General features: G+C 35.7%; 1 protein-coding gene across 1 annotated transcript in view; it reads left to right on the top strand.

Annotated features, from left to right (window-relative positions):
• The window catches only part of Glys (glycogen [starch] synthase), an 87,257-nt gene that overhangs the window by 40,932 nt on the left and 21,205 nt on the right, over nt 1-25,120 (top strand). The window contains exons 7-10 of the mRNA XM_090383956.1: nt 6,765-6,885; nt 17,924-18,090; nt 19,760-19,838; nt 21,392-21,505. Coding sequence (XP_090240082.1) covers nt 6,765-6,885; nt 17,924-18,090; nt 19,760-19,838; nt 21,392-21,505 — 481 coding nt within the window. The remainder of the gene's footprint in view (nt 1-6,764; nt 6,886-17,923; nt 18,091-19,759; nt 19,839-21,391; nt 21,506-25,120) is intronic.

Below are 25,120 nucleotides of genomic sequence, written 5' to 3' on the forward strand. Positions count from 1 at the left end.
TCTTGTATAATTCAAAGAAAAATTCAAGATTACATATTTTAAAAAATAAACCTTCCCAATATTCATTATATTCTTATTTGTATGCAGTTACTTGTGTTTGTTTAATTCTGTTTATGTAAAAAAAGTGTGATTTATAGTTGAAACATGTAAAATAATTAGGTTTTTTTTTTTTTTTTTATGTAAATTCCAAACACGAGAGGTATTAGAACCTATTGTACTTAAGTACCGTGCTTGGGTTGAGAAGACGAAAGAAGATATTTGTTGATATTCAATTTGAACTTCTGTAGACTGTAATTTTCAGGAAATACATATGAAACAAGGTTGTTCCAGAAAACAGCAGTTGAATGAATAAACGAGGAAGATGAAAAGTTGGTTCTGTGAGTTTGAAGTTGGACAGTAAATGGACGTTGGCTGGTGGTCGCATGTGTTCGGACTGTTTTGAAAGAGAGAGCGGGAATTATAGAATCCAATTCAGAAGAACAGTGCGCATAGAAGTATCTGTAGAAGAAGCATGCAGCAGAAACAGTATGTCTATGAGACAGCGATTGGAGAGACTCTGTTAGAGATGAATCATTAATTAACCTAACTGCCCTCTTCTGAATGTAATGAAGAAGCCTGAGCGAGGTTTTGGTGGCACCATCTTAGATGTGGGAACAATATTCCATGGCAGGGCAGATTTCCGATTTATACAGAGTGAGCAGCTGTTGAGAAGAAAAGTAACGCCGAGAGCGAAAGAGAAAACCAAGTTTTTTAGATGCAGAGGAAGCAATATTTGTAATGTGCTTGTGCCAAGAGAGATTAGAAGTCAGGGTAATCCCCAAAAGAGCTATATCATTAAGCCTAGAAATCGGAGTGTCACTAAAGATAAGCATAGGAGCAGCAGAAGAATCCTTTTTGCGAGATATAAGAGAATACTGAGTTTTAGAAGGGTTGAAATCAACTAAGTTGTCTTTGCCCTACTGGAGAATTACCTGAAGATTGGCATTTAAGGAATTGGAAGCAGATTTTTGAGAAGTAGAAGCTGATTGAGCAGGGCAGGGTTTCTCAAAATGGAAAGTGGAATGCAATGTGCTATCATCGGCAAAACTATGGATAGGATTTCGAGTCAATGGAAGAAGGTCATTAATATACAAGAGGAAAAGAGTGGGGGAAAGAACTGAACCTTGGGAGACACCGGCATTAGTGGAGAAGTTAGAAGACAGAGAGCCATCTACCATCGCCCTCAGTGAGCGATCAGAGAGAAAACTGGATAACCAATTACTAAAAACAGTGGCACCTCCATAGCCAGGTGGGAAGGAGCAGCAGTGCTGTAGCACACGCTTCTTGATTAGACCGGGGTTCGAGCCTGTCACCACCAAATACGGAGGATGCGGAAAGGTTAGGGAATGATCACAGCATTTCCTGGAGCAATATGGCCTTAGTTGCTAATGCTCCTAAAAACCAAATAACAAACAAACAAACATAACAAACTAAAAACAGTTGGCAAACCATATGATGGAAGCTTGTTTAGAAGACCTTTATGCCAAACATGATTGAAAGCCTTTCAGATGTCAAGAGCAGCTACTTGTGTTTCACCGAACCTTTCCATTGAATTAGTCCATAAATGGGTAACATAAGCCAGAATATCACCAGCTACTGACAGAATCCATACTGGCGATCGTTGATGAGACGGAAGGTTTCTAGGTAGTTTAAGAGTTGGCGGTTCATTGATTTCTCCATTACTTTAGTAATGGAAAAATCAATTAACCGCCAACACGAGAAATCAATTCTGCTTGGATGGGAGGGATTTGTCACCCTTTTTTAGGAACTGGCTGGATATGAGCAAATTTCCAAGCAGAAGGAAAAACACCTTTGGAATAAGAAAGTGAAAAACGGCAGCAAAGAATAGGAGTAAGTTAAGGAGCACAGGTTTTGAGAACAAGTGGAGAAATACCATCAGGACCTGGAGCTTTCTTAGTATCAAGATTCGTGAAAATCCTTTTGACGGAAGACTACTGGAGGCATTGAATGGAGCATGTTGGGAAAGGTGGGAGGTGTTTTACCAAGATTATTAATACATGTGTTGGAAGAAAAATGGGATGCAAGCAGGTCAGTTTTATCCTTGGCTGAAGTGACAACAGAACCAGCTGGTTTGGACAGAGTTGGGAGCAGAGATGGGCAAAAGCTGCGGCCAATAGCTTTGGCAAGAGACCAGAATGCTCGACTACCATTAGAGCAAGAAGCAAGTTTTCTACTCTTAGCCCATTCAAACTCTAGTTCGGACTGATTAATAACTGCTTTACAATTGTTGCGAGCTTTGGTGTAGGCAGAAAATGAAACTGGAGAATTAGAAACAAGCCAATTACGATATGCAACATTCTTCTCTTGAACAGCTTTAGCAACATTTATTGGAAAACCAAGGTTTAGATAAAGGACAAGATTTTAAAGTGGAGTGTGGGATAAAGGTTCCATTCCTGCAAGAATAATTGCACTGACGCAATCTGAGCAAATGTTGACATCAAAGGTTTTGAAACAGCAATCTGACCAAGGAAAAGAAATCTTGCAGGTCATCCCATTTTGCATTCTTGTAATGCCAAACAACATGAGGTTGGAAATAGCCATGAGATAAAGGCTCCATTGGAGAAGAGACAATCACCAAGATGTGATCTGAAGTGCCTAAAGGACCTGTCACTTCGACTGCGTACTTAGAAGGGTTGTTTGTGAGAAAAAGATCAAGCATGTTGGCTGTATGATTAGGATTGTCCAGTATTCTTGTAGGTAAATGAACAATCTGTGCAAGGTCATTAGTAATTGCAGAAGGCTCAGCATCTCGGCCAGCTGGGACGGCGTGACTAGAAAATGGAAGCCACCTGAAGTTGTGAACATTAAAATCACCAAGGAAAATTACCTCACTGTTAGGAAAGTTGGACTGGAGAAAGTCAAGTTGCAAAGAGAGGAAGTCAAAGCGCTCCAAGTGATTAGTGGAGTTGGGAGAATGGTAGAGACAACAGATGAATTTGACAAAATGAGATAGAGAGATTTTAAGCCAGAGAAGGTCAAAGAGAGGAGATTCCAAATTGCCAAGTCTCTGACAAGGAATATCAAAACGGACATATGCACAAGTACCACCTTTGAGGCGAAAGGAATCATACAGCGAATAATTTGGGCATCTGAGATGAGCAGTAGTTGAATCAACCAATAACTGAGATTCTGTCAGAAAAAGTACATGGGGTTTGGCAGACTGCAAGTGGAAATGGGCATCGTTGAGATTAGAATCTCAACGATGCTCATCACATATATTTGTAAAATGAATTAGGAAGTGCTTGGGAGGTTTAGATCTTTTTGCAGATAAGCTTGCTCTATTCGTTTGACAATTCATGGTGTATTCAATAGTAAGTAAAGGTGGGTGGGACATGCTGTATGAAGTAATGAAATTTTTGGATATGGCATACAGATGGTAAGAAAAAATGTTCAAAGGTAAGTTCAAAATAAATATAATATACATTGTTTCTTCAAAACGTTTTGGTTATTATTTACAAACCATTTGCTAAATCAATTATTTATTATAATACTTCATATTTCAAAATAAAGTAGTAATAACCTTGCATACAATAATTTAATTGTAGGCCTAATTATACTTTGCTTCATATAAAATCTCATGTATGTTTGATTATCCGAACTGTTTGATTAACTGAACCAGCCTTGGTCCCAATTAGTTTGGATAAGTGATGTTCTACTGTGAAATGTTTCAAATTGAACACAACCCTGAAAAATTTAGGATCTAGTTTAAGATCAAATAGAAAACTGGATGTCACTCTTGCAGAAATCTGAATTGGACTTACTTAACTTACAGCCACCTACTTTACAAAAGGTATTTTTTCTTCCACAGTGCTTGAATTGTTTAGTCAGCTGACAGTACAGTACCTGTTCACTAATTGTTGAATGTATTAAACAGAGTGAAGTTTGACTTTTTTTCTCCTTCTCCAGGCTACACATGCAAAATTCTTAATATTTTATAATGTTTGAAATTGGAGTGGCCATAGTAGCAACTGTGCCTGTAAACTCTGAACCACCACTAAATTGCCTAAATTTGTGATGGAATAGCCCATAACAAAATTAGGTGATGGGCTATTCCATTTAGATATGACAGGATGTGGGCGTGTGTCATAATGTCTAATTCTGAGATACTTTGGTTGGTTAGTGAATGAGATTAAGACAATTTAAAGATATGTTATATTTTATATCCAGTTTCCTTTTGTTTTTTTTCCTTTGCCATAAAACAGTTGTTTTCTCATGTCACATTATTTTAGATTGCTTTAAATTATCACTACCAAGTTTATAGATTTTTCAATATTGCATAATAGTCTATATTCACAATCACTTGCACCAGTTTCTTCCAATACCCTCTTCAAAATGGCTATAGTGTCACAATTTTGCCAGGTTTGTAACTAGAATTTGTTCGGGTTTATCCTCATTTTCCTCCTCCTTGGCAAAATTATCAGTAACAGACCAGACAATTTCTTCAACTGTTAAAGCTGTTGTAATTTGTAGATCACCAACTGTGTCCACCTAGTCATTAAACTTCTGTTTGCCAATGTCTTCAGGCTTTTCAACGTGATCAGTACTGTGACTTAGCTGACTGACCATCATGAATAATTAATCCACATTTTTTGTAACAGTTGCTAATGCAGATTTCGGAAACTTCATTCCAGACACTCAAATTCACTCTTTCTGTTCACTGACATTTTTTTTTTTTTTGGGTGGTAAAATTTAAAACACAGTAAAAAAAAAATTAGTGTCAATCAATAACAAAGCACATGGCATGTGCAAATAGGAACTAACATGACACACAACTTTTTATGTAAAAAGTTTACGAAGTTTAGATATGGGAATGAAGAGCAGATTCTGAAAATTTATTTATGTTTTTTATATGATTGAAGATATCAGTGAAGGAGAAACACATTTCATCACAATAATATAAATATACACAGAATTTCAGCTATTGGTATTATCGCAAATGAAATAAGGTCGAGTTTACTACCCATTTATAACAGACTGTACAAACAAAAAAACCCAATAAACTGAAAACTGCAAATTGTTTTTATTGTTTAATGGTTGTGACCTCTAGAAATGTGCTTTAGAAAAATATCACAGTGGCGTTCAAAATTGATTCTTATAACCGAAGGTGTGATTCTAATAAATGATGAGTGTAGTACATTTTATTGATTTGAATCGGTTCTTTGAAATTTTATTCTATAAATCAGCTGATTCTAATAACAAGTGAACACTATAACTGGCACTTACTATATATGATATCAAAGTATAATTGCATGCCTGCCCAAATGGTCCTACATTACTTCTTTAACCAGTGACTCCATTATTTTCCCTGGAACAGATGTTAAGTTAACAGGTCTGTAATTACTCATGTTTTGATCATCTTTTGATCCTCTTTTATGAATTGGGGATACATTTACACACCTCCAGTCCATAGGGATCTCCCCTGAATCCAAGGATGCTCTCATAATTATGGCTAAAGGCTTTCTTATCTCCTTTGTTGCCTCCCTTAATGTAATTGGATTGATCCCATCCACCCCAGGTGCCTTTTTATATTCAGCTTCAACAATTCCTTTTCCACTTTCCTTTCAGTTATCACAAAGTCGTTTAGCTCCTTAGAGTTTGATAAACTTCTGATATTTCCTCACCTAAATAATTCCTCGTGTGTGAATTTAGATGCAAAATGCCTATTAAATTTGTCAGCATCTCGAGCAGGGTCATGAACAGTTAACCCATTGACTCATTGTGATTCAATTCCTTCCTTCTACTGTTAATACAAGAATAGACTTCTTTGCTGCTTTTCTTTGCATTATTTGCCAGAGACTTCTCTTAATCTGCCATAGCTTGCCTAATCTCCTTTGTGACTTGATTACAGACTAATTTATGTCTACCATAAGCTTCTGAATCACCTGATAATTTATATGCATCTCATGCACTCTTCTCTATCACTTGCCTTAATAGTTCATCTGACATTCATAGGTCTAAGCCTTGAACAGTATTTCTTTGTTGGTATGAAAGCTTCTATGATTATTTCCATGAATGCTTCTCAATTGGAATTTGCTGTTGATAACATCAGTTTGTCCCACTGCATAGAATTTAAGAACTGTCTAGGACCATTGTAGTCACCCTTACGAAAGCAAAAGCCTTTTCTTTTACCCTTAATAATAGTTGTCTTCAATCTAATTCCACATTAGTACACTGTGATCACTGTCAACATCTGGAAAGTTAAAATTCCCCATTTATAAGACATTTGTGTTTACTGGCTCACTCTATTTCTCTGTATATATATCATTAGGCCTATAACATACTTCTAACCTCAATTTTGTTTTTCCAGTGCTTATATCACATCAAACTGACCCAACATTGCACTGGTCACCCATATTGACTGGATGCACCGCCTTAGATTTAATATGCTTCTTAACTAAGGGTATAACCTCACCACCCCTCATTGTACTCCTCATATTCAAATTCAGCATCACATATTTCTGAGTGACACCATGTCTCTGCTATCCCTACAATGTCTGCATTTCATGACTTAATCAGTACTTCAAATTCATCAAATTTATTTACAATGCTCCTGACGTTAGTGTACATGCAAGAATATTTGCACATTTTTAAATATTACTTAATAAGAAATTTCCTGAAAACAGTGTTTTATGGTAAGAAAAATCTTTTTAATCTTTTCTGATCATTTTCCATATAAAAAACCATTTTGTTTTCTATCCCAACAGGCATTACAACTTTGATCTGGACAAGACTCTCTATCTTTTTATAGCAGGTCGTTATGAATTTTCTAATAAAGGAGCAGACTTATTTATTGAATCTCTAGCCAGGCTGAATCATTATATGCAGGTGGGTTCATTTTTTTAGTTAACAAGAATATGTAATATATGTAATTCTTTGCAGTATATTCTTCATTGTATATGGGATATCAACTAGGAGGCTAGTGTAATGACTGTGCCCCAGAGAAAATCTTTTTATCCTCTATCTGAAATATTTTTATTGGCCTTTAACGTCTTTAAGGCAATGAAAAAAAATTTTTTTTTTTTTTTTGAAATGACAGTTATGAAATAACTTCAATTTTGTGAAATTTTGTTATTGTCAGATATATTTCTTTTATGTTATTGTATTATTAAATGTTAAATATGATATATCTTTACCTTTTGTATTAAAAGTTGTGTATTTAAAACATAACTGTTGTTTAATTTGTTAACAAGTTTTTATCCTTCTCACAATCACATGTAGAAATACTCGTACTTGTGTGAGCACATACAAACTTGAGGGTTTGGTTTGGTTTTCATCCCTATCTTGTAGAAGAGCACTGCAATTTTGGTACATGTATGATGAGTTATGTCAGTGAGGAAGAAAAGGAGTGAAAGCTTTATGGATTTAGTTTGATTTAAGCTGCTTGTTATGTTATTATTGAAGATGTTCAAATGTCACTTTAACACAAAGGAATATAGAATCAAATTTTTGGGTGACTGAAAGGTTTTCTTGGCGCTAAGATTACTTATCATATTTTTTTAGTTTAAATGATGAGTAACACTATTTTGGCAAGAACTCATAGTTTGCACTGGCAGAAAATGGTATGTTTCTTTTAAAGTGGCAGAAGATAAAGTCAACTGTTGGATCTAATATATTGCAAGATATAAATAAAGTTTTAACAAATTCTCATGGATGTAGAGGAGTTGATCACTTAGAAACCTTCATTTCTGTTTGTATGTCTGATTTTATATCAGATTCCAAAACATAAACAAAATACATCAGGGTCCAACTCTTAAAAGAAAAGCAGAAGAGTAACAATGAGAAAAAGTGGACATCAGATTTTGGCCATGGGCTTACTTTCAGCAGAAAAAGAACTGTAATTACATCATCACATAAGGAACAACCAGTTTTGAAAAGTTAAAATCCTTTCTAAGTCATGAAGAAAATTTATTCCTGCTTCTTTCTTCTAATTTGAGCAAAGCATTTTGTGTATTTCTGCTTAACATCATACCCACCTTCAATAAACTGAATTTAATTCTTGGAATTAAATTCAGTTTATCGAAGATTGACAATTTAAGATGGCTTTAATGAAGTTGCTGAGAATACTGTTCTCAAAATTTGTGAAGCAAAGCTCATTACCATTAAAAGTAGCCCATTTCTTGAAATACCTTATCACTTCCATTTATAACCAAAAAAAGAACAGTGGTTATTTGGTAGTCGGTAACTAACCAGACATTTGAATTAATAAATGTACTTGAAGAAAAAAGATGAAACAAGTTTTTTTTGCATCTATTAGGGCTTATATTGTCATGATTTGTGACCATATTGTTGACACTACATAACATAAAATGTTTATGTATATTTAACTGTTTCTTATATGTATTTTGTATGCTGAATTCAAGCAAATTCCAGCAATCTGTAAAGTGCTTTCTATTTAAAAGGTATATATTATTTTTTTGTTTAATATCCAATTCTTCCATTTTTGTTGTAATCAGCAGTACACTAAAGCCCAAGAGGAAAATTAACTTTCTGTTCTTTTTCCTTTTATTTACTAAAAACTAAACCAACTAATTTTTCCTAGCCACTTGGTCACTGATTGGCATTGCTTTTGCCTTCACGTGGCTGGTCTGGAAATCTGGTCAGTAAAACCAACCTCCAGAGCTAAAGGAGTAAAATTGGATACCAGTGAACATTCACCATTAGAGCCGAAGAGCTCCCAATTTAGATACAGCCATGAAACAGACTATGACCTCTCTTTCTCAAAGAGACTTAAAACTGACCTGAACAAACAAGAGCCACCAGCATTCCTGATAACATACTCTTTGTCAACTTAGCCTGTGGGAAGACTTTCCCCTTTCATCATATGGAAATGACTAGAGAATGTACTAAAGCTTACATCATTAAGTGGAATCCCATTTCAGGTTTCTCTACATTTTATATGCCATGCTAAGGGAGTTATAAATGAACAGAACCTACTAAACTGTTCACAAGAGGAAATAATCCTCTTCTGAAGAAGATCAGAAAGTGATACAAGCAAAACAGATAATGATCAGCTAAGACAGTAACATAATTCCAACATGCAACATCATTTTGACCTTTAAATTCACCTCAATCAAAGCAGGTTACTTAAATTGCCATGTCTGACTGTACATCCCATAACCCTTTACGATATTACAAATGTCCGAAGTTTGGACACTCCCAGACAGTTTTTCAGAGTGATACTGCTTGTGCAAATTGCAGATCTGAAAATAATGCACAAACTGAATGTACTGCCACATCTCCCAATGTTCTAATTGAAAGAGTGAGCATCCTGCATTCTTTAAAGTATGTGATCTTTGGAAACTAGGGGGGAAAAATTCAAAAATATAAGATTGAGAATAAAGTAACCTACCAAGAAGAAAAAAAATAAGTAAAATTAATTACGCCAGAGTGTATATATGCCTCTACCATTCAGAATTACCAGAAAATAGCAATGCAAACATAGATGTCAGTTTTACCCTGATACTCATTTGCAGAATGGGCAAGATCTGTACTTTCAAACCATCCATCCCTTTTCTTCAAGGCCATGTCTGAAAGACCATAAAATAACACCTCAATCACAGTTCCACTAAAAAACACTTCACACAATCAAATAGCGAAGAAACCACAAAGGATAGGCATTGTTCAGTTGATGCAAGCAAATCGGAATGCTATGGATACTAATGATACAATTGACCAAGATGAAACAGTATTTGATCTCTATGCAGAAGATGATAGAGAGATGGGATGCTCTATTGCTTCAAATGTAGAAGGTCAAGATTGTAAATGCTCTTTTTTTTTTTTACCAAAAAAAGAAAAAGGTAAGAATTATTGGCATAAGCAAACAGCTTATAAAAAAAAAAACAGATTTATCTTCCTCTAGCAAAAACAAATAATGTAGCATGTCCTTCAATGGAAATGCAGAGGTTTATGCAGCAATATCAATTATCTCTATGGTTTAATATCCTCATATGACCCAGTAACTATCTGCTTGTGTTAAACTAAATTAATCCCACTGGTTACTCCAATGATTAAAAATTATACATTGTATCAAAAGACAGAAATTTAACTTCCTCTGCCCACGGAGGTGTGGCAGTTCTAATAGACTCAAGAATATCATCCGGACAAATCTCTCTTCAAACCTTAATTGAAGCAGTTGCTATTCATATTACACTCAGAATTTCTTTAACTGTCATTTCTGTATACCTCTTGCCAAATCATCCGTGCACTACCAAAGAGCTTCTAGCACAAATACCTGTTCCTCTCTGTTTACTGGACAACTTCAACGAACACAACCCATTATGAGGTTCTACTCATATGGACAGAAAAAAATACAAATCATAGAAAACTTACTGGATCGGCAAAACCTAACTTTACTTTACACTGGATCACATATTTGTGTGCATTTCCTAACAGGATCCACCTCTACTATTGACCTCTTTATATGCTCCCCACTCTGCTCCCAAGCATAGAGTACTAAATGACTCTCTTGGCAGTGATCATTTTCCTATCATCTGCAAATTAAAAATATCAAGATCATTACACGGAGAACATTGAACAACCTGGAAATTTTACAAAGCAGATTGGAAAAAATTTTCTGCAAGCAATCTCTCTTAACAATCATATTATCAAAATAAACCCATAGACATTGTGACCGAATCCATAATTTAGCAAATACTAGAAGCAGTTACCCAGTCATGTAGTGGAAAAATATCCACCACTATCCTCCCCAATTTTTAGCTAGAATAGAAAAAACATATCCTCCCCTCTAGAGATAGCAACCCCCCTTGCTGGAACATTCTATAAGACACCAGCAGTAACTGCATATGACCAATCTTTCCAACATATCAAAAAGATAGTTGAGTGATATAAAATAATCTTTTAACACTAACTTATATCTTGATTATAGTCAATCTCTGACAATAGCCGAACTGATAGAGGCTTTAACCGAAACATCCGAGAGTGCTTCACATCCTGAGTGAATATATAACATTATGTTAAAACATTTAAATGAAATAGCCTTAAATTCGCTGTTGATTTTTTGTTATCAGATTCCATTGGAAAATTCATACCCACTGCAACATTGCTTTGTTCTTAAGCAGGAAATGATCAGTCTGCCCTACAGAACTATCAACCAGTATCACTCGCCAGTTGCTTAGGAAAACTATTAGAAAAACTGGTACATAAGCAGCTTACGTGGTTTCTGGAAACTAAAAATGAATGAAAATCAGTATAGATTAGGGTGAAATAGATCTACACACATTGATGTGATGTTCAAAATAGAGTCAAATGTCCATAACACATTTATCAAAAAGGAACATTTAGTTATTTTTTATTTTTTATTTTTTTGATTTGGTAGTTGTTGGCGCATCGGCTTCTGTGGCCATATTGCACCTCCCAAGGTTTTTGCAGTACTTTGATCCAAGCCCGAGGCGGGAATCGAACCCACGACCTTTGGGTTGCCGGGCAGGTACTTTACCCACTCGGCTAGCCCGGTCGGCACATTTAGTTATGGTAAGTCTTGATATCAAAAAAGCTTTTAACACAACGTGGAGATTTGGCCTCCTACAAGACCTTCACTCCTTTGGAGTAAGGGGACAATTACCTCACTTCGTACAAAGTTTTTTTTTGATTCTCAGAACCTTCCAAGTACAATACAAAAATGGACTGTCTCAATTCAAGAAAAAGGCATACTGTAAGAATAAGTACTTAGCACTACTTTGTTTTCTATTTGAATAAATAAGATGTATTCCAAAGGTATTCCAAATACCATTGATGCTTATTTGTATACAGAGAGTTTCACAATATTGAGTCAATATGCATGCCATTGAAAGATAACTGTAGATTTCAATAAATAACATAATGGCTACCACCATATCAGAACAGTAATCCACCGTTATCCACTTCTGTAAGTATGACTCATCCTGTACCAGAATTAAGGTTAAAAAGTCAGCTAATCACAGTAACCAACTCTGTCTGATTTCTTGGTGTAATACTAGATAGCCAACTCACATTTGCAGCACATATCATCATTTACATACTTTGTTTAAAAAATTAAACATTCTTAAATGTATGTTTTCCAAAACATGGAATGCTGATCATTACACCCTGCTTACATCTATATTGTGCATTAATCGGTTCCCCATTTAAATTGAACTTCTGTTTATGATTCTGCTAGAAATAGCATTCTTATAAAATTGAACACCATTCAACAGTGCCCAGAGAATTCCTTTGGGTGGGGGGTTCTTTTTCAGTAAAAACATTTCCAGTAAAACCCTTTATATAGAAGCCAGTGAATCCCCACTACTGCTCAGCTATGCAGTTGAAATTCAGAATGTATCTTTATATCCTGTCCATAAATATATTTTTATCCACCATTAGCACAATTTTATAAAAATAAGCCAAATGAAAACAAACCTGCTGGAATAAGATAGCAAGATCTAATAAATACTTTGAATATTCATCATGGCATTTGCCAAGAAATAGACCAACCAGATCCACCCTGGCCCCTAGAAATAGCTCCCCACCATGACTACTTTGAATATTGGGATCAAATTCTATTAGTCACTTGGAACATCCAGCAACTTGGTGCTTGAGGTTGTCACAGACATTCTCTCAGATATGCCAGACAAGCTGTACTTGCTACCTGGGAGTCTAAACTGATGGAACTGATATTCGGGTGACACTCAAGTCAAGTGGACCCAATTTCAGAGAAGTCCGGACGGTCTGTGACAGCCAAATCCTCTGCTTGCACCTTCACGATGGTGGGACTGTTAGTAATCCTGGGTATAACCTCCATGCAAGAGTACATGGTTGGTGACCACCCAGGTGTGAACCAACGTAAGCAGGGGTCGAGGTGTGGCGCCCAAACCACATGGAGGAACGCCACCCCTCTATGTTATCAGGCAGTACTAGGTGGTAGATGACTCTCATCAACCAGTGAAATACCACCACTTTGCTTATTGGAGGCTTGAAGTGGGGGAACCCATGTTTAGTCTCTAGAGCTAAGTTCCGGTCAACCCTTCCCTATCTCTTCCATCATCCAGTATGATTGATGACCTTTGAGGTTATGATGAATGTCATGGCGAGATACAATATTCCTTACATTTCGAGGGTACAGCTCTAAAACGGTGTTTGCAGGCCGGCCGCTAGTTAGTACACCGGACCGAACCTATTGGTAACTCTCTAGGAGGCTTCCGGATCAGCTAGTGTATAATCTTGCTACCTCTACTCTGCCAGATAGTGACTGGAGGGAGTCCGAGTAGTGTGTATGCGGGGAGCATTGTCGAGGCCACGTTATGTCAAGGATCTGGGTATATTCTTACCACATGTATACCATATCCAAAAATTTCATTACTTCATACAACATGTCCCACCCACTTTTTCTTACTATTGAATACATCATGAATTGTCAAACTAATAGAGCAAGCTTATCTGTGAAAAGATCTAAACCTCCCAAGCACTTCCTAGTTCATTTCACAAATATACGTCGTCTCAGTTCTAATCTCAACGATGCCCATTTCCACTTGCAGTCTGCCAAACCCCATGTACTTTTTCTGACAGAATCTCAGTTATCGGTTGATTCAACTACTGCTCATCTCAGATGCCCAAATTATTCGCTGTATGATTCCTTTCGCCTCAAAGGTGGTACTTGTGCATATGTCCGTTCTGATATTCCCTGTCAGAGACTTGGCAATTTGGAATCTCCTCTCTTTGATCTTCTCTGGCTTAAAATCTCTCTACCTCACTGTGTCAAATTCATCTGTTGTCTCTACCGTTCTCCCAACTCCACTAATCACTTGGAGCTCTTTGACTCTTTGCAACTTGACTTTCTCCAGTCCAACTTTCCTAACAGTGAGGTAATTTTCCTTGGTGATTTTAATGTTAACAACTCCAGCTGGCTTCCGTTTTCTAGTCACACCGACCCAGCAGGTCGAGATGCTGAGGTTTTGCAATTACTAATGACCTAGAACAGATTGTTCATTTACCTACAAGCATACCGGACAATCCTAATCGTACAGCCAATACGCTTGATCTTTTTCTCACAAACAACCCTTCTAAGTACACGGTCGAAGTGAGAGGTCCTTTAGGCACTTCAGATCACAACTTGGTGATTGTCTCTTTTCCAATGGAGCCTTTATCTCATGGCTATTCCCAACCTCGTGTTGTTTGGCATTACAAGAATGCAAAATGGGATGACCTGCGAGACGTCTTTTCTTCTTTTCCTTGGTCTGATTACTGTTTCAAAACTTCTGATGTCAACGTTTGCTCAGATCGTGTCAGTGAAATTATTCTTGCAGGAATGGAATCCTTTATCCCACACTCCACTTTAAAATCTCGTCCTTTATCTAAACCTTGGTTTTCCAATAAATGTTCTAAGGCTATTCAAGAGAAGAATGTTGCATATCATAATTGGCTTGTTTCTAATTCTTCAGTTTCATTTTCTGCCTACACCAAAGCTCGCAACAATTGTAAAGCAGTTATTAATCAGTCCAAACTAGAGTTTGAACAGGCTAAGAGTAGAAAACTTGCTTCTTGCCCTAATGGTAGCCGAGCATTCTGGTCTCTTGCCAAAGCTATTGGCCGCAACTTTTGCCCATCTCTGCTTCCACCTCTGTCCAAACCAGATGGTTCTGTTGTCACTTCAGCCAAGGATAAAGCTGACCTGCTAGCATCAATTTTTCTTCCAGCTCATGTATTAATGATCTTGGTGAAACACCTTCCACCATTCCCAACACGCTCCATTCAATGCCTCCTGTGGTCTTCCGTCAAAAGGATATCAGAAGGATTTTGATGAATCTTGATGCTAAGAAACTCCAGGTCCCGATGGTATTTCTCCAATTGTTCTTAAAACCTGTGCTCTTGAACTTGCCCCTATTCTTTGCCACCTTTTTTCACTTTCTTATTCCAAAGGTGTTTTTCCTTCTGCTTGGAAATTTGCTCAAATCCAGCCAGTTCCTAAAAAGGGTGACAAATCCCTCCCATCCAATTATCGTCCTATTGCAATTACTTCTACTCTTTCTAAAGTAATGGAGAAATCAATCAACCGCCAACTCTTAAACTACCTAGAAACCTTCCGTCTAATCAACGATCACCAGTATGGATTCCGTCAATGTTGATCCACTGGTGATATTCTGGCTTATGTTACCCATTTATGGACTAATTCAATGGAAAAGTTTGGTGAAACCTAAGCAGTTGCTCTTTACATCTCAAAGGCTTTCGATCGTGTTTGGCATAAAGGTCTTTTAAACAAGCTTCCATCTTATGGTTTGCCAACTGTTTTTAGTAATTGGTTATCCAGTTTTCTCTCTGATCGCTCACTGAGGGTGATGGTAGATGACTCTGTCTTCTAACTTCTCCACTAATGCCAGTGTCCCCCCAAGGTTCAGTTCTATCCCCCACTCTTTTCCTCTTGTATATTAATGACCTTCTTCCATTGACTGGAAATCCTATCCATAGTTTCGCCGATGATAGCACATTGCATTCCACTTTCCATTTTGAGAAACCTTGTCCTGCTCAATCAGCTTCAACTTCTCGAAAATCTGCTACCAATTCCTTAAATACCAATCTTCAGGTAATTCTCCAGTGGGGCAAAGACAGCTTAGTTGATTTCAACCCTTCTAAAACTCAGTCTTGTCTTATATCTTGCAAAAAGGATTCTTCTGCTCCTATGCTTATCTTTAGTGACACTTCGATTTCTAGGCAAAATGATATATCTCTTTTGGGGATTACCCTGACTTCTAATCCCTCTTGGCACAAGCACATTACAAATATTGCTTCTTCTGCATCTAAAAACTTGGTTTTCTCTTTCGCTCTCGGCGTTACTTTTCTTCCAAACAGCTGCTCACTCTGTATAAATCGCAAATCCGCCCTGCCATGGAATATTGTTCCCACATCTGGGGTGGTGCCCCCAAAACCTCTCTCAGGCTTCTTGATTCCATTCAGAAGAGGGCAGTTATGTTAATTAATGACTCATCTCTAACAGAGTCTCTGCACTCGCTGTCTCATAGACATACTGTTTCTGTTGCATGCCTCTTCTACAGATACTTCCATGGGTACTGTTCTTCTGAATTAGCTTCTATAATTCCTGCTCTCTCTTTCGAAACAGTCCGAACATGTGCCGCCACCAGCCAACATCCATTTACTGTCCAACTTCAAACTCACAGAACCAACTTTTCATCTTCCTCGTTTATTCATTCAACTGCCGTTTTCTGGAACAACCTTCCTTCATACGTATTTCCTGAAAATTACAATCTACAGAAGTTCAAGTCCAATGTCAACAAATATCTTCTTTCGTCTTTTCAACCTCCAACCCAAGCACGGTACTAAGTACTATAGGTTCTAACACCTCTTGTGTTTGTGGTTTACATAAAAAAAAAAAAAAAAAAAAAAAAAAATGTAGAAGGTGCTGAGTTGTAGTTGAGATTTTCTTTTCTTTAAACCATGTGTGGATGAGTTTATTGACATGTGTCTCTAGACGTTTCAAGACCTTAATGGGTGGATCAGACAGAGGTTCATATACGTTTGGGTCTAGTAGTAGGGCCAGGGCTTTCTCTCGGTAGGCTGATCGGTCTAATACAATGGTCCTGTGCCCTTTATCAGCAGGAAGTACGACGATGGAGTTGTCTTTTCTTATAGATGATAGGGCGGCATGTTCACGATGGTTAAGGTTTGAGTAAGTTTGCCGAGTGCTGCAGAGGATTGCGGCAGTCCTGAAACGGATCTCTTGGCAGTTTCTTCGGGAAGGTTGGTAATACTGGCTTCTATACCCATAACGAGCTGTGTGACTGGAGGTTTAGATGGTATGACGGCGAACTTCATGCCGTTGGATAAGACATCGAGCTGTTCAGTGGATAGTTGTTTGCTGCTTAGGTTCAAGATGAAGGAAGTTGCGTCATTTGAACGTGTGCTTGCCTTTAAGGAGTTAATTTCTATGCTTAAGTTTATGAATTTGTGCTGTTAGTGTAAACAGTAGGTATCAGAGATCTGATTAGCCCGATGACAGATGGTATGTATAAGGTTCGTAAATATGATAGGCAAGACCTTATCTTGCAGGTGTTGCAACAGTCTGGACTTGTTGTAGTCAGCGCTCTTGATTTCATGGTGGAGATGGGTTATCCACAATTTTAATGTGCATAGACTGAAGTTAAAACAGGCATGATCCATGCGAGAGTTGTGGAACGGGGCTTTGTAGCGGAACCCTTTAGGTATGATTCGATTGCTTTTACAGCTATGTGCGAAGCGTAGATGTTGTCTGTTGCGGGCTATTGAAAAGGACTTTTGTAACTTGTAGAGCTTGTAGTATTTTTGTTTGTGTGTATGGTAGATGACTTTCATCAACCGGTGAAATACCACCACTTTGCTTATTGGAGGCTTGAAGTGGTGAAACCCATGTTTAGTTTCTAGAGCAAAGTTTACAGCATCCCCCCCAATACTTCTCCTTCAACCCATGCACGGTACTAAGTACTATAGGTTTTGATACCTTTCGTGTTTGGGGTTTTCATAAAAATAAAATAAATAAAAAAATACAATTAAACTTCGGCCCTGTAAGTATGTTTAGCTTTTAGTTTAGTTTAGTTTAGTTTAGTTTAGCTTAGCTTAGCTTGGTATAATTTGCTTTTTTTTTCTTGTTAGAAAGTTTTATAGAAATAATATTAATATTTATATTTATAAATAAATATAAAACTTTCTGACAAGAATTTTTTTTTTGTCAGAAAGTTTTATATAAATTTATAAACACTAAATTTTCAGCTATTTTTGGCAGTGAATGTGGAAACTGATTTCTAAGACCATTATGTAGATAAGTTGTATGGTATTTGTATTTTGCAGTAATAAAAGAACAAGACTATGGCTAATCTTTTATTTTATTATTTTACTTTTTTTACAGTCATCTGGAAATGATATGACAATCATAGCCTTTCTTATATTTCCTGCTCGGATAAATAATTTCAATGTTGATTCCTTGAGAGGTCAGGCTATTGCTAAGCAGTTAAGAGATACCGTCCAGGACATACAGTCTAAAATTGGAAAACGAATTTTTGAAATTTGCCTCAGGTAAAACTTGTTTTTCTTGTACATTAAAGAGTAAAGACATTTCATTTTTTATGACTTGGTCCAATTTTCTGAAACTTATCTGTCAGAAATTAGCCTCTGTATAATGTGATTTAACACCCACAACACTATTTTTCCTCTGCCTTTCAGCATTTCAGGTCTGCTTTTCCATAATTGATATTTTTCACAACCCTTTTCTCTCTCAGCAGTATACAGTAGATAGTATCCAGAATTTCCCTCATTTTAACATTTCAGTGTTTTCATCTTCAGTGATGTCTTCAGCTGTTTCATTTAGAAAATCATCAAAGTATTTATTTCATACTTCTAAATTATTCTTCTGTTTTAGATCCACCCCTTTCACTTTTGATTACCTTGAGTATAGTTTTTGTGCACATTCAAATTTCAAATGACAAAACATTTTCCCACCTTCTTGATATTTGTTTTTCATATCTTTTGCCAACTTCAGAAACAAGTTACACTTTCAGCTAACAATAGATATTCACATGACACTAACCATTCTATATTACCTGTCACCCCTTTCAGAATTAATGCACTATAGACTCAATGGATTCTGATTGGATGAACCTTTGCACATGTTGCTCCGTGCCTGGAAAGGCATAGTGGACGCACAGTCATTATCAATATAAATTTGTCCATTGGTACAATCAGGACTGATTTATTTATGATCCTATTTCCTGTTAGATCTTTGGCTCTACGCAGAGTAAGCCCCCTTTCTTCTAATGCTTGCCTGGCACTATTAATCCACCTTCCTCTTGCCTCTGAGCATATTATCATTCATTTTTGCTTCAGATATTTGTTTAGTGAATCTCCATTATCCCATCCTTTCTGCCTGCTATGTGAATTTTGATACACTTACCTTTGATCAGATATTTGTTTTTTCAAGATTATTTTCTTATTTTGCTTATTTCTTACTCCCATCTGTTAAGGACATTTATTTTTCTTAAAATTTTAATTTCTAAAGATTCTAATTTTTGATCAATCCCTTTATTTCATACCCACATCTCAGCTAGGTAGGTTATAATCAGCTTAAAAAATGTATTATAAACAACTAAATTTGTTTATTAATTCAGTTTTACTTAAAAATTTAAATTTTAATTAAAAATGATTTATGCAATATGTGAAATATGACTGAATATGATGTGTATTTAGTATGGCTTATAATATTAAATGGTTTGAATTACAGAAAATAAGGCGCCTCTGTAGCCAGGTGGGCAGGAGCAGCAGTGTGTAGCACACGCTTCTTGATTAGACCGGGGTTTGAGCCGTGACCACTAAATACGGAGGATGCGGAAAGGTCAGGGAATGACCACCACATATCCCCAGAGCAATATGGCCTTAATTGCTAATGCTCCTAAAAACCAAATAATATTTAGTTTTTAGGAGCATTATAATAGGAGAATTATATTAGGAGAATTATAATATATTAACCTTAATTTTGCATTTTCTTCCGTAATTCTGATTCTCTAACTTAAAGTTTTAATAATTCAAACCTAAATTTGTTTTTTCCTTTGTGTTAAAATTGCAGAACTTTGTCTCTCTCTCTCTCTCTCTCTCTCTCTCTCTCTCTCTCTCTCTCTCTCTCTCTCTCTGTGTTTAATAAAATTAATTATTTAGGTATGATACTGATTTAATTTTAAATATTGCTGTTTAGTGGACAGGTACCAAGCAGTGATCAACTCTTAATTCCCGAAGATATTGTGAAATTAAAGAGATGTATCTATGCCTCACAGGTAAGATCTCTTTTTTTGTTAAATTGTCACAATGATGTATAATCTTAAGTACCTTAGATATTAGCTTCAGCCCTACTTAAAGTTTAAAATACTAAAATAAACACACTTATATACTTTTATAAAAGTAAGCCAAGTTTTGGTTTTATTGGCTATAAATTTGGTTACTTTGGATGTCCTATATAATCTAGTTTGGGCATGTTCCCTCTTTTGCCAACTTTTGGAGTTTAGAGCATTTGGGCCAGCCATGGTCCAATGATTAACATGTGCAGCCATAAGTAAGGAGGTGTGAACCCATATACAGCCATGAAAATTGCATGGCTCATTGTGAACTGGAGCACCAAAAACCTAGCCTAAGCCTAGTTTCTCTTGATAATTAATTCAATATGTCTGAAGTCACTCTGAATATACAAGCTCTCCTGACCTTGACCTTTACCAGAATAATTGGAAATTTATTTATATTTAATTTGTAGCACTGGAGATTCCAAAAATAACTTTTACACCTTTTGGCATCTTTCGTTTTGTAAATTAAATTAAACTGTCACTGATTGTCTAGCCATCCAATTATTATTATTATTATTTATATTTATTGTATATGCTTCACCCCTGAACAGCCTTCAGTTATGAGAGGGTGGTGACCCCTAAAATGGCTGGCTGGATGATTACAGTTTTAAAGCATTACAATTCTTGATTATGAAGTGCCATTTATTTGTAATGCAACAGTGGAACAGTTTATAAAAACTCTTGCAATATGCATTATCATTGCATTTATGAAAATGCAATGCTCAAGGATGAACCAAGGTTAGGAAGGGTGTCAACACAAGCAGAAAAGCTTGCAGGAGATGCCTGAAGGTGTACGTGATAATATTTAAGTAAAATTAAAGGCAACAAGGCATCATATCTTTAAGAGTATAATAATCTGTATAATATTGGTGTAAACACACCATAGACAACTCTTAAACAAAAAAAACTACGTTAGTAGTGTGAAGGGCATCATTTTATCTGTATCTCATATTGTGCTCTTCCTTCACAACGAGTTGCCATGTATTGCACTACCTCCAATAAGTAACGCTTCATTAAAAGAGAAGACTATTGTTATTTATTTGAGGTAGTGCAATAAATGGCAACTCGTTGTGAAGGAAGAGCACAATACGAGATACAAATAAAATGATGCCCTTCACACTACTAACATAGTTTTTTTTTGTTTAAGAGTTGTCTATGGTGTATTTACACCAATATTATATAGATTATTATACTCTTAAAGATATGATGCCTTGTTGCATTTAATTTTATTTAAATAATTAATTCATATAGATATATTTATTGCATATGCCTGGTTTAAAGACACTTAATTGATGATTCTGGGACCTTTTTTTTTAGCATGCATAAGAAATGCACCCATCATTTAAATTAACCTTTATTCTAACTTTCTTTTATCATATTCCCTATGATAATTGAACAATATTTGATATTATCCATTAAGTTAATTCAGTTTTTCATTTCTTTTTAGTATTGAGTTAATGAACCTATTCTTCCCTTTCCTCATTCTTTTCCAGAGAACTAGTTTGCCTCCAGTATGTACACATAATATGATAGATGATAGTACTGATCCTGCCCTTTGTCATATTAGACGTTGTAAGTTATTTAATGACCGTCATGATAAAGTAAAGGTAAGCTCAGACTTTTTTGCAATATAATTATAAGTTGATCATTTCTTATCATTTAATGAGTTAATCTCAGTCCTTTACATGCACATTAATTTTTTTTATTAAAGCTTTAATATTTGTAAACTCTTATTTGTTTGTATTCTTAGTCATGGTTAACTGCATTAAACACCAGTTTTTCCTTGTGCTTGAGTATGTGCACAGTTGTGGCTTGACTTTGTTTTCATTTACTTCCCAGATTTTTTTTTAATATAAACACAGATCATTATACATGCCTTATTATTGTTTGTGGTTTGATGGCACAAAATCTGATTCAGCTATAAGTGGTATAAGAAATCAATAAGATGTTGCAGGAGATTTTACAGTGATGAAGTTTAAAGAAGTTCCATTATCATTTGAGAAGAGTAAAGAGCTTGAATTACAAAAATCCATTATAATTCAGGAAATAATGAATACAAATTCAGTATTCCCAAACTGTAACAGGCTTTGTTGTATGTTAATAGATGATTGTTGGATAGCTGGCTGATGTGTTGAAGAAGTTCCATAATCATTTGAGAAGAGTAAAGAGCTTGAATTAAGAAAATCCATTATAATTCAGTATTCCCAAACTGTAACAGGCTTTATTGTATGTTAATAGATGATTGTTGGATAGCTGGCTGATGTGTTGAAGATAGTCATTTTGTACTCAGCCATTCTTAAACAATATTTACGCTTAACTTGAATCTGTGCATGCCATTTTAAAATATTGTTATAACAGAGTAGGAGCCACAGCCTGTGTGGATGTCAGACTTCAGTAGAAAGCTTGCATATCATAATAGGGAAAGGAGTAGGTACGTGTAACTCACTAGCTGCTAAAGTTATTGTAGAACACTCAGTTAAAAAATCTATAATACTTTGTGCAATAATCTTTATAATATACTATATTATAAAGATAATCTTTATAATATACTATATTATAAAGATTATTGTCTCTGTTATTGATGATTATTGTTTAAAGATTATTAAAAATGCTGAAATTAACTTGAATTTTAAGGTGAATGGAATCAACTCCTGCTTGTAGCACTCTACCACTTTTCATGCTTTTTTTTTTTCCTTCTCTCTTACCCCATGATCAATTCTATGAAGTGCTATGCAATTTGTAACGTTTGCAGCACTCCTGTTAAAACTTTTTCTGCTTATGTCACATATTTTTTCAATGTCCCAAGAAAGAATAAACCCAAATATAAGCCTCCTTCCTCTTGATTTAGAAAGGGATGATAGAATTTTAGGAATTGTTTATGGTGCAGTTATTTTACTCCACAGAAATTGATGCTGATGCAGGTGATGTTTGTTTATTTCATATTTAACTTGCAGCCTGGAGAAGATATCAAGGTTCACTCTTTACAACTCAATGTCTAGCCCATTTGTCATTCCATTTTATTTTTTTAATTCAACATTGTCTACTTTCCTTACTGGTGCAGTAGCAATGTCTTGTGTATGTTTTCAAGATGATATTGATAAATTTCATTAATGACACCATTATGTAATAGTAATAGAGGCATGTGATGCAAGAAAGCAAGCCTAGCATCAGCCAAAAAAAAAAAAAAAAAAATCACACAGTCATTCCCTCTCCTATGTGTCACTGCTATATTTATCATATATTACTCAAGATATGTTTAGTTTAATAATATATTTTTAATAATGTACAAAAGAGCATGATTTAAGAATAAGCAATATATTAAGTATGCTTTCAATTTACATATGAATCGCACCATAAACACTGCCATGATTACTACTACTGCAAAAAAAAAAAAAAAATCAGTTAAATATCAACATATTGAGAAAATATGAAAAATAGCTTCATTAATGGAGGGGGGGGGGTTTCCACTTATAATGTTTTCCTGCTTATGATGTTCTTTGGGGTCATTCTTACTGTATATATATACCTTATTAAAACAATCCTTAATTCTATGTGAACAGCACCATCAAATTCTTAGTTTCTGATGCAATCACATGTTCTATATCTACTATATAATCCTACCCTTCTTCAATTTGCCAACAATGAAGAGGAATCTCTGTAAACACCACTTTGAACATAGATACCACTGGAATGGCCTCTAGTACATCATCATGGGAGAATTATTTGAATGAGAGCATGAGTTCAGAGGAAGGTACTTTAAACAGCATCACAAGAATGTTTACCTTGAATAAATATAAGTTATTCTATAAAAAGCACTTTGTCTCTGTTGAACTGTTTTGAATTACTTTTTACCAATTTCCTTCCCTTTCATGCAGAATGCTGTGGTCAGTTATCCATCACTTTAAAAATACAGTGAGCCAAAAGTCAGGAAGCACATTAAAATATATATCTTAAAATATAGAAAGCTAATTTTTTTGTTGTTGCAGGAAGAAGTAAAGTTTTATATGCATCATGGCTGAAGTAGCAACACAAAATAGTAGTAAACTTTACTAACATATCAACAGCAGTCATCTGAAGAGCATGTTTTTAGAGTGATGAAGAGGCCTAAGCATCTCTCATTACTCTAAAAACATGCTGTCTACCAAATTAAGCAATTTGAGAACAGGAAATGTTCCAAAAATGTTTAATTATTTGAATCTCCTTAGAAGCAGAAGATCAAACAAGTCCCCCCAACACATCCACAAGAAGTCTTTCAAGTGGAATAATAATAATACCCAATAATTCAGTAAGAAGGGTTTAAAAAATTCCAGATACAAAGTTTACATTCCAAAAATTACAACATGCATGTAATGAGTATGGTCCAGATAAGAAAGTTTAATTTGGAAAAAAGTTTTTCCATCCTATGTAAAAATAATGAAAATCTGCCAACTCTGATGAGGCAGTTTAGGATCATTGGATATGTTAACTAACACAGTTGTGTTTATTGGTTCTCTGAGAACTTAATATCCAAATTGAAAAGGAATTAAAGTCCTCAGGTACTGTTGTTTGAGTTGGAGTTTGCTATGAGGATTGTTTTACTATTTTTTTTTTTCGTAGTGAGATTGTGCTTCAAACAACTATTTATTGTTGTTACAAGATTTTTCTTATTCTAAAATTGAAGGAAAAGATCTCTCTTTCATGCAGAATGCACCCGCACGTTGTTCCTTTAAAGTTATAATATTCCTAAACGAAAAATTGTTAAACCATGGAGATTGGGCATTATGGCTTCATTGAGTGGCTGCCCAGGTTACCAGATTTAACCCTCACAGATGTTTTTTGTGTGGGACAATTTAAAAGGTTATAGCTATTTCAGGAAACCTTGCATCTTGGAAAACTTAACAGTGATAAGTAAAAAATAAAATGCCACGCTAGGACCACCTGGAATATACATTCATCTGCCCATTGTATATAATGTTCGTGAATTGTCTGTGTTCTCTGGTCGATTTGCCTGTTTTGGTGGATGAAAATATCAAGTTCCCGGGGGGGGAATCGATGCCTGAGACTGACTAAATCAGCTACATAGTGAAAAAAAGTCCATAAAAGTTCCTTGCGTCATTGACAGGATTCGAACCCAAGCCTTTTCCACCCTGTGCGAGAAGGATAGTGATGATGCCACTGTGTTGACTGCACAGACACAGTGATAAATGAAGAATTTAGGGGATTGTGGTATTGCAAAGCATGAA

This window comes from Mastigoproctus giganteus, chromosome 10, assembly GCF_048544385.1.
Source record: "Mastigoproctus giganteus isolate SK-2022 chromosome 10, ASM4854438v1, whole genome shotgun sequence".
Taxonomy (NCBI): domain Eukaryota; kingdom Metazoa; phylum Arthropoda; class Arachnida; order Uropygi; family Thelyphonidae; genus Mastigoproctus; species Mastigoproctus giganteus.